Genomic DNA, 11,136 nt, shown 5'->3' with positions numbered 1-11,136 from the left:
CTGTCCTCCCCTCACCAGCCTCCTGTGTGTGTGTGTGTGTGTGTGTGTGTGTGTGTGTGTGTGTGTGTGTGTGTGTGTGACTGACTGACTGACAGTGTGTGTGTGTGTGTGTGTGTGTGTGTGTGTGTGTGTGTGTGTGTGTGTGTGTGTGTGTGTGTGTGTGTGTGTGTGTGTGTCTGTGTGTAGGCAGGTAGGGGAAGGGGTATCAAGAAGGGGAAAGAGTTCCTATGTATCAGGAACCAAAGAAGCGGAGGACCCTTGACAATCACTCTTGGATTGCACCTTATACGTTTCAGGTTTTATTGTCACGTGCACAAGTACAGTGAAATGCCTTTCTTGCCGTAATCAATGCAGTAATCAATAACAATGTAATACTACAAATAACATAAGGTAGAACAGAAAATAAAAATAAAGGTAACCGACAAGATCCAATACATACCTTTCTTGGTCACATGACCCAATGCGTTGTTTATAATAATATAAATAATAACATCCACTGTTTTTTGGGGGGGGATGTGCAAAAAGTCATCAATATAAGGGAATTTATTTTTTCCCCACCCAACTTTTAACCTAACATGTTTGACACACTCAATCAAATGTAAATCAAACCTTGATGTTGAAATTACGTCTGTGCCCAGTGGGATAGGACCTCGATCCTAAATAGGAGTATATCTGATCACTTGTTAATCTCTACAGTTGAGCTTACGTGGGCTAATGTGATTAGCATGAGGTTGAAAGGTCAAAAACAAGGAACTTGAGCTACGAGATGTGATAACATATACAATATATGTACAATATATATATATTTTTTACGTATCACTCATGACTGATAAAAATATCTAAATGTTTATCCATAATAAAGACAAACAATATAAGAAGCTTGAATATCAGGTGCTAATAGCACCCCCAAGTGGTGGAGATGTCACATAACACATTACACCCGTCCACACCAACCAAAATATTCAGCTGAAAGTCTTTAAAGAACTACTTAGTTTGAATCCTACCATTAGTTCAACCATCAAGTTCAAGACCATATTAAGAGAACACTATTGAAATAAATGCCTGTCTGGCCTGTCTGGCTTAAGACAGACAGCACTATTGGAAGGATCCCTTTTTGGAGAGCTGTTCATGTCTGAATTAATGCTTCTTCAGACTCCTAACTAGAGACTCCCTACCAAGGGGTTGCCAAGTTGAGGTAAACAGGACACATAATTGTTAATAACTCATAAGTTGACTAAAGGGACCATTAGAGCCTGAAAATAGTCAAGGAGAGATAACATGGAAAGTCAGAGTACGGAAAAGTACATCAGAAATGTATACTTTGACTTTACAACGTCATTCACTGTTTAAAGCTCTTGAGTTCTTTGATGCCATTTTCTTGCTGCAAAGTTTTGTTTTCATGATGCTTGTGGAAGGTGGTGACTGTTAGTAGTTGCATACTGGAATGTAGGCGGAAATGAACTGAAAAGCTAAAGCAGCAAGAGCCTCCAGAGCGAGCAGTGGACAGCTGCTGAGGAAATTATCACTATAACTGTCATCAAAGCATGACATGTCCTGACAGCTCCTTCAAAAGCAATAGCACACAACACAAGCCATTTTGGAGAGTTTTGTAGGTGTTGATCCATTTTTTGTTAGGGCAAATCATGTCAGAAATGTAACACTTTAGAATACTTTTTTAAACTCAAATACACTACAAGTTTGCATTTCCTGCTTCTCCTAAAAACAAAATAGTGATCAAATTCAGATCCTACATCTTAACATAAGCTGACACAACCAACTGGTATTTCAATGTAATGAAGAAATAAAACGACAAGAGAAAGACTGGAGGAGGAGGAACAGGTGTGGGTTAAGGAAGCAAGGCTTTAAAAGCACAAGTGTTTAGGTCACAGGTCTCACTTTAGGGAGAACTGTGTTGGGCACACTCCCACATCAACAAAACGCCAACACACAGGTAGAGCTTGACACTTTGGGAATATGGCTTCCAGCACCTCCAGTAACCCTCTGTCCAGTGGCACCAGTGTGTTCACCACTGTTCCAGACCTCTTCTTCATCCCTGAGTTTGTGAGTACAGACAAATCAAATAAGTGTTCTGCTCTCAGCTGTGACTGGACTACTGGCATTGCTCTTTACTCTATAAATATTATTTACTCTAATGCCCTTCTCATTTATCAGAGGGAGATAAGACATTTGATTGTTCAAGGTAATATTTGGGTATGTATGCATGATGTAATTCAGAGTGCACTGAAAGGAGTATTACTTTAGAGTGGTAGACACTGTGTGTAGACTCATACCAAGCACTTCTTTGATTGCTGCAGGTATCCCTTGTCAGGTATCCCTTGTGGAAGAGACTATGTGTGACAATGGACTTTTCCTGGCTAAATAAATGTTGGTTTATTTCCGCTGGTAATTATTGCCATAGTATTTGAAAATATGTTGATTTCTGGTTTGTGGTTTGTGAATATCAGCTAAATCCTTATCTGAAACCAAACTATGGTTATGGCATGATCCGCGCTGTATCCAAACACCATTCATTCTCTCTTTACTGGCATGTTTGTTGAAGGAGGGGGTAGAATGTGTGTGTGAGTTTAGAAATGACCATGTACGACGGAGTGCCAGATTCTCTATGGAGAAATTGTGGCAGTGGTATCTAGTAACTAATCAAAAGGCGTATGATTATGGATGTTTTTGACGGAGGTAAAGATAACATAGAACTCATAACTGTTAGCCTACTGACTGTTGCATGCACTAGCTGTCACAGCCATTACCTGGTGAAAACTTCTATGCAAATGGTTGAACCCCTGACGAAATTAGCTTTAGTAAGTTAAAGCTATCAGTCAGACCTTGCCTAGAGGTGCATGTTTACTTACTCTGTTACTGTGGCCTGCTCTCTGTGGTCTTACCACAACACATGGACTGACACTATTGGGGTGACATTAAGAAGTGGATGGCTGATTGAACCATCAAATCCCATGACTAACAACTTGTCAACTAAATGCATTGATGTTTACCATTATTTTACTAGGCAAGTCAGTTAAGAACAAATTCTTATTTTCAATGACGGCCTAGTGGGTTAACTGCCTATTCAGGGGCAGAACGACAGATTTGTACCTTGTCAGCTCGGGGATTTGAACTTGCAACCTTTCGGTTACTAGTCCAACACTCTATCCACTAGGCTACCCTGCCGCCCCTATTATGACCGTACGTGTTCTGTGTTCTCTGTCACTCTCACTCTCTCTCTCCCTCTCTCTCACTCTCTCTCCTGTGTGTGTGTGTGTGCATGTGCGCGTGCGCGTGTGTGTGTGTGGCAGATATTCGGAGGTCTGGTGTGGACTCTGGTGGCCTCCACAAAGGTGCTGATTGCGAACCCTCAGGGCTGGGTGATGTTTGTCTCTGTGTTCTGCTTCATCTTCACTACCCTGTGGTTCCTCATCTTCATCAGTGGAGCCAATAAGAGCAGCATCTGGCCTACACTGGTGAGTCTGAGAGACATTCATACAGCCATCTTTGATAAAAGTGATTTACTCAAAAAGGATGAAAATGACAATGGAACAGATTTTCTTCCCATCCTAAATGTCTAATCAAACAGAATGATGATGATGGTGATGATGATGATGATGATGATGAGAGTATAATGAACATTCTGTCTATTGAATGGCTGTAGTGTTATAACAGGTAGTATAACAGGATGATGACTAACTATCATGTTGCTTCTCCCTCTCTCTCTCTCTCTCTCTCTCTCTCTCTCTCTCTCCCATCTCTCTCTCTCTCTCTCTCTCTCTCTCTCTCTCTCTCTCTCTCACTCTCTCTCTCTCTCTCTCTCTCTCTCTCTCTCTCTCTCTCTCTCTCCCTCGCTCTCTCTCCCATCTCTCTCTCTCACTCTCTCTCACTCTCTCTCTCGCGCTCTCTCTCTCGCTCTCTCTCTCGCGCTCTCTCTCTCTCTCTCTCTTCAGGATGTTGTGTATCATTCCCTTGCAGCCTTCTTCTACCTCAGTGCAGCAGTGGTACAGGCCTACATCACCATTAGTCTGAAATCAGTTACCAGTATGTTCTTCAAAGAATACCAATTGGATATTGCTGCAGTGGTAGGTTCCTTCACTCCTGTGATTCAAACAAAGTGTTCTTCAACTGAAGCTTACTGCATGTTCTAGTGGTCCATCCCACTCCTCACCTTTCTGTATCTTGTATTTTTCCTGTAGGTGATGTGTTATGTGGTGACTCTGCTCTACGCCCTCCATGCCATCTTCTCTACGATGAGATGGAAGAGTTCCTCATGAAGACCAGTATCCACAAGACAACAGACAATGGGGCAACAGACATTAGAGAAGGCTTTGATATGACATCAATTGTAATCTATCTTTATTTCTACATTATTTTCTTCCTGCAAATGCCGTAAACCAATTTGGAGTGAAATGCATATACAGTATAAATACAAATAAAAATAAATATATTTTATACTTAACCAAGTGCCTATTTCAGTTGCTGAGATCCAATTCGATAGAAAAAGTGCATATCAAATCATGTATTGGTCACATACATATGGTTTGCAGATTTGAATGTGAGTGTAGCAAAATGCTTGTGCTTCTAGTTCTGACAGTGCAGTAATATCTGACAAGTAATCTAACAATTCCCCACAACTACCTAATACACACAAATCTAAGTAAAGGGATGGAATAACAATATGTACATATAAATATAGGGATGAGCGATGGCCGAGCGGCTTAGGCAAGATATAATACATGGTATAAGATATAGTATATACAATTGTAAACAATGTACATTTTTTAAAAGTGGCATTGTTTAAAGTGAATAGTGAGTCTCTATGTAGGCAGCAGCATCTCTGAGTTATTGATTGCTGTTAAGCAGTCGGATGGCCTTGAGATTGAAGCTGTTATTCAGTCTTTCGTTCCCAGATTCGATGCACCTGTACTGACCTCGCCTTTTGGATGGTAGCGGGGTGAACAGGCAGTGGCTCGGGTGGTTGTTGTCCTTGATGATCTATTTGACCTTCCTTTGACATCGGGTGCTGTAGGTCTCCTGGAGGGCAGGTAGTTTGAGGGCGGTGCAGTTGTTGTACCAGGCGGTGATACAGTCTGACAGGATGCTCTCAATTGTGCATCTGTAGAAGTTTGTCATGGTTTTAGGTGACAAGCCAGATTTCTTCAGCCTCCAGAGGTTGAAGAGGCGCTGCTGTGCCTTCTTCACCACGCTGTCTGTGTGGGTGGACCATTTCAGTTTGTCTGTGATGTGTACGCCGAGGAACTTAAAACTTTCCACCTTCTCCACTGTTGACCCTTCGATGTGGATAGGGGGGTGCATAATATTATGTCCAGGTGTAGCAAAAACTATTACAACAATGTTCAATAAAAATGCTGATGTGAAGCAATGCATTTTGTTATGGTGATGAACATAGGAACTGAAGAGGTCTCGGTGGCTGCTCTCGTGAAAATTGTATACGCTATCACCAGAACATAGTGTAGAGGCAAACAAAGGACTGAATTCCTCAGCAATACATTTTGCACACACAGTTTTCTTTAGTAATTTTCTTGAACAAAAAGGTCAACATGTAGTCTTATTTGTGTAGGGTGTGTCCAGTTGGCAAAAGGTGGACTGCCTACCACAATGCCGCAGCAGGTTTTGCAAGTCATCCTTCTTATAAGGGAACACCTGTCGCTCCGTTAGTTCACTGTAATAGTTGAAAGCAAATAGTAGGCATATCGCAGTGATTGCAGAGTATGCAGCCTAGCCTATGGCATTCATTTGTTATGCTACAGAAATTACAAGGAATTTAGAATAGTATGGAAGGCTTTAGGCCAGGGGCGGACAGGGAACAGAAACACAACGGCCCATTTTCTTCCCTTGAGGCCCCCATTATTATCCAGATACTGATCATTTTAAGCAACACATCCAGGTTAGACAGGCCCGCTAGGCAAAATTGGACCAGGCCTTCTGGCATGAGCTAGAAATGCCAGATGGCCAGTCTGCCCCAGCTTTGAGGGCCCCCGAGTGACGCAGCGGTCTAAAGCACTGCATCTCAGTGCAAGAGGTGTCACTACAGTCCCTGGTTCAAATCCAGACTGAATCACATCCAGCCGTGATCTGGAATCTCATAGGGCATTGCACAATTGGCCCAGCGTCATCCGCGTATGGCCGAGGTAGGCCATCATTGTAAATAAGAATTTGTTCTTAATTGACTAGTTAAATGAAGGTTTAAAATAAAATGCAGGCTGCTGAACAACATGGTAAAACACTCATTACATAGTAATAACCTATGCCTTACTTGTTTCTTTGGAAAAGAACCACACCAACAGTTTGTCAATTAAGCGTGGGCTGATAATATGTTGTGGTGGATATCCTCACAATGAAACTTTATTCCACTCTTTATTTATTCCATTCCACATGTAGGCATGATCTCTTTTATTTTTTGTAACTGTTGTTACAAATATGATGCATGATCATTCGTGCCTGATCATGATGCCTCACAGACATCATTCCATAAGAGGCAGATTTTACTTATCTAAGTGTTACATCACAGAAGGAATGCAATCATTGTTTGGTGACAACAAAATACATCATTTCTGTCTCTTTCTTGTACTATGTGTTTTTTGTAATATGCTCTGCAGTACAAGTTGCTTTTGTACAGTAGACTTTAAATACTTTAAATATAAATATATAAAACCAATGAATTATTATTATAACTTGGTCTTTCGGAGCTTCATTCAAAATCTGGATTTGACACTTGCAAGAAACCCAGTAAACATCACGTCACATCTCTCTCTTCATCTCAAAGCTGTCTCCTAGAGAATTCTTCAACACTCTAGAGTATGTGTGAAACTCATTCCATGGAGGGCCGAGTGCCTGCGGGTTTTTTCGCTCCACCCTTGTACTTGATTGATGAATGAAAGTCAGTGGTTAGTTAGAAACTCCCCTCACCTGGTTGTCTAGTTCCTAATTGGACACACATTGAAAAGAGGAACCAGACAAGCAGACACTTGGCCCTCCATGGAATAAGTTCGACACCCCTTCTCTAGAGTCTAAGCCAGAAGGGGAATTGTTGTAAGATGGTCATACCAAGGATCATTTAGCAATTCAATATTTAATTGTAGGATCCCTTTAGGTATCCAATTAAAATATTAAAAAAATATTTGATGAAACATTGAATTTGGCCATACTGCTATTAACCCATCGAAACTTAGAAGCTTTATTCATTGAAGATCTAGACTTGAGATCTGCAAGAAACTCACTAAACAGGTAACGTCAGAATCATTTTCTTCATCTCAAGGCAGTTTCTCAAAGAATGCTTGAATTGGAATCCTCTATTGCCCTTTCTGTTAGAAGTATACTGAACAAAAATGTAAACCCAACATGCAACAATTTCAAAGATTTTACTGAATTACAGTTCATTTAAGTAAATCAGTCCATTGAAATGAATTAAATAGGCCCTAATCTATGGATTTCACAAGACTGGGAATACAGATATGCATCTGTTGGTCACAGATACCTTTAAAAAATGTAGTGGCGTGGATCAGAAAACCAGTCAGTATCTGATGTGACCACCATTTGCCTCATGCAGTGTGACACATCTCCTTCGCATGGAGTTGATCAGGTTATTGATTGTGGCCTGTGGATCAATGGATGTGCAAAGTTGCTAGATATTGACGGGAACTGGAACGCACGTTCGTACACATCAATCCAGAGCATCCCAAACATGCTTAATGGGTGACATGTCTGGTGAGTATGCAGGCCATGGAAGACATGTAACATTTTCAGCTTGCAAGAATTGTGTACAGATCCAGATTATCATATTGAAACATGAGGTGATTGCAGCAGATGAACAACAATGGGCCTTGGGATCTTGCCACTGTATCTCTGTGCATTCAAACTGCCATCAATAAAATGTAATTGTGTTTGTTGTCCGTAGCTTATGCCTGGCCATACCAAAACCCCACCACCACCATGGGGCACTCTGTTTACAATGTTGACATCAGCAAACAGCTCACTGCAGTCCTGCATGCCAATTTGACGCTCCCTTAAAATGTGAGACATCTGTGTCATTGTGTTGTCTGACAAAACTGACTTCTTCTGTCGCGACGTCCCTCTAAGGCCTTTTCTGCTAGCTTGCTAGCCCCGGCCCGCTAGCTGCCTGAATCGCCGTGTCTCCGGTCCTTCTGAGCCACTCACTGGACCCCTATGATCACTTGGCTACGCATGCCTCTCCCTAATGTCAATATGCCTTGTCCATTGCTGTTTTGGTTAGTAATTATTGCATTACTTCACTGTAGAGCCTCTAGCCCTGCTCAATACGCCTTAGTTCCACCTCCTACACATGCAGTGACCTGACCTGGTTTAAATGATCTTTCTAGAGACAATATCTCTCTCATCGTCACTCAATGCATAGGTTTTTTATTTATTTTTAATAATTATTTATTACAAAAAACACAAGGAAGGGGTAACATTAAAGTATTAGAACATGAAGGACAAACAATACAGCATCAAGACACTATCAAACATGTATCAGTCTTTCCGCAACAGAGCCATCCTTATGTGTGAGGGTGCATGTGCATGATAGTGATATGAAATATGTCATAGTTTCGTTTTTCAAGGACAACTGAAATCATAACAGGAAAGCCTACTTTATATGTTTGTGTGCATGTCTGGCACTATTACATGTATGTGTTTGTTCTTGTATGTGTTTATTTGAATGAGAGTGTGTGTATATGCATGTGTACAAACACCTGCACGGCATCAGCCTCAGGCAAACCGGCATTAGTTGTAAAAACACTGCCACTTAGTGTCATTCTTATTATGTTTTATTTGGACTTTTTTCCCCTTTATCTTTTGACCATCATTCTCTCTCTCACACAGCAACTCCACTCCCACTTGTCTCCAATACCACAGACCAACCCTCAGCTTCCCTCAGCCCATCCCATCATTCTCTCTCTCACACAACAACTCCACTCCCACTTGTCTCCAATTCCACATACCAACCCTCAGCTTCCTTCAGCCCATCTATCTCTGCTGGCCACCCACTTCGTGTTTCTATGCAACACATATCTTTATCTTTCAACTGTGCTATGATGTTTAACGTACAATTTCAATCTATCTAATCAAAGAGAATCTACAGATTGCGTGTTGAAGATAAATATTTTTACTAAGAGTATTAGTATATTAGTGATTGACTGACCCGGTCTCTCCAGATCTCCTAACAGTACTATTTCTAGGGTCAATTTTAGATCAATGTTATGTATTTTCAGCCATTCCTGAACCTGAGACTAGAAACATGCTACCTGAGGGCAATACCAAAATAAATGGCCTATTGATTCTGTATCCTCACAACAAACTGCAGTGCTTCGATGATTTTATGCCCCAAATATTCAACACTTTGTTGGTGGCAAGAATTCTATATAATAATTTTAGCTGAAAAGCACAAAGTCTTGAATCTTGCGTTGTTTTATGTTTCAACTCATAGACCCTGTACCATGGAATCGGTACATCAACAATCTCTTCCCAACTATGTTGCAATCTGTATGGCACAGTTGTCAACATCCTGGTCCTCCAAATGAAACTGGTATACTTTCCTATTTATGCTATTTTTATTCCTCCGCCAGTTTTGATCCTTTATTTGGGCAGACAGACCAGGTCCGTACCTCCTCTCGCTGCCACCTGCCTCCTCCATTTTTGGGGGAATGCTGTAATCAATTGGTTGTACTCTTGGATTAAGCAGACCTTCCCGTACAATTCTGATAACTCCATGAAGGACATAACTCTACCATTGCAATTTACAATATAATTTAAGAACAAAATACCCTTCTCAAACATCTTTCCCATAAATACAGGTATTTTATCAACCAGCACATTTGAGTTCAGCCATATTATTTGTTGTAATATTTGTTCTATCTTTTCAGGGGGATGAAATTGTAGCCAGCTCTGCAATGCTTGTTTGATAAAGACAGATACTTTGAAAAAAGTATAATTTTCAATTAATTGAAAATGCGACATGGCAATCTTCACAAAGGCAAAAAGGCCATTTCTAAACAATGGATGAGCTTTTCTTAGTAATCTACTTGAGAACCATTTAGGGTTCAAATAAACATTTTGAATGAGTGAAGCTTTTAGAGAGAGGGTTAGTGCTTTTATATTTAATAATCTAAACCCACCCAATTCATATTCATTATATAGATAGGCTCGTTTTATTTTGTCTGGTTTAGCGTCCCAGATAAAGTGAAATATTTTTTGCTCATATGATTTGAAAACGAACCATCGGGAGTAGGCAGCGCCATAAGAAAGTGAGTAAAATGAGATATGACTAAGGAGTTAATCAGGGCAATTTTTCAATAAATAGACAGGTATTTACCTCTCCATGGTTGCAGGTTCTTGTCTATTTTTACAGGTTTTCTATTGGAATTCATTGTGGAGAGCTTATTTATATCTTTTGTGATATGAATACTGAGTATGTCTACTTCACCATCAGCCCATTTTATAGGTAAGCTGCAGGGTAATGTAAAAGTTGTATTTTTTAAGGATCCAATATGTAATATTGTACACTCATAATTAGATTTTAGTCCAGAGTGTACAGAAAAGTTATCTAGATCTTTAATGAGACATTGCAGGGATCTAGCTAAAGGACTTAACATAAAACTTGAGTCATCGGCATACATGGACACCTTTGTTTTTAAGCCTTGAATTTCTAATCCTCGAATGTTGTTATTGGATCTGATATTAATAGCTAGCATTTGAATGGCCATAACGAATAGATATGGTGACAGCGGTCACCCTTGTTTAACTCCTCTTGACAATTCAAAACTCTCTGAGAAGTAGCCGTTATTGACTATTTTACACCTGGTGTTGCTATACATTATTTTTACCCATTTTGTAAGAGAAAAAAATCCATGCATTTATTTAAAAAATCCAGTCTTACTTCATCAAATGCCTTTTCAAAATCCGCTATAAATACCATTCCTGGCTTCTTATATGTTTCATGATGTTCTATTATTTCTATTAGTTGTCGTATATTATCTCCAATGTATCGTCCATGTAAAAAACCTGTCTGATCAGAATGAACACTGGTAAAACAATTTTAATTCTGAGTGCTATGCATTTTGCTAGTATTTTTGCATCACAACATTGAAGTGTAAGGGG

General features: G+C 40.2%; 1 protein-coding gene across 1 annotated transcript; it reads left to right on the top strand.

Moving 5' to 3' along the window:
• The first annotated feature begins 1,885 nt into the window (after nt 1–1,885).
• Nucleotides 1,886–4,459, top strand: LOC116374032 (myelin and lymphocyte protein). Its single transcript, XM_031823731.1, has 4 exons — nt 1,886–2,061; nt 3,309–3,473; nt 3,951–4,082; nt 4,197–4,459. Exons 1-4 carry the CDS (start codon nt 1,975–1,977, stop codon nt 4,272–4,274), a joined length of 462 nt encoding a protein of 153 aa, XP_031679591.1. The 5' UTR covers nt 1,886–1,974; the 3' UTR covers nt 4,275–4,459.
• The last annotated feature ends 6,677 nt before the right edge of the window (nt 4,460–11,136 follow it).

The sequence above is a fragment of the Oncorhynchus kisutch genome, linkage group LG4 (assembly GCF_002021735.2).
Source record: "Oncorhynchus kisutch isolate 150728-3 linkage group LG4, Okis_V2, whole genome shotgun sequence".
Classification (NCBI taxonomy): domain Eukaryota; kingdom Metazoa; phylum Chordata; class Actinopteri; order Salmoniformes; family Salmonidae; genus Oncorhynchus; species Oncorhynchus kisutch.
Note: the sequence above shows the minus strand (reverse complement) of the source record. Positions and strands in the feature narration are given on the sequence as shown.

Bases quoted from the DNA above. Each gene is read 5' to 3' on its own strand.
- LOC116374032 (XM_031823731.1), top strand. From the start codon at position 1,975: ATGGCTTCCAGCACCTCCAGTAACCCTCTGTCCAGTGGCACCAGTGTG. The intron at 3,474-3,950 runs GTGAGTCTGAGA...CTCTCTCTTCAG, and splicing joins GCAGCATCTGGCCTACACTG to GATGTTGTGTATCATTCCCT. The intron at 4,083-4,196 runs GTAGGTTCCTTC...TTTTTCCTGTAG, and splicing joins AATTGGATATTGCTGCAGTG to GTGATGTGTTATGTGGTGAC.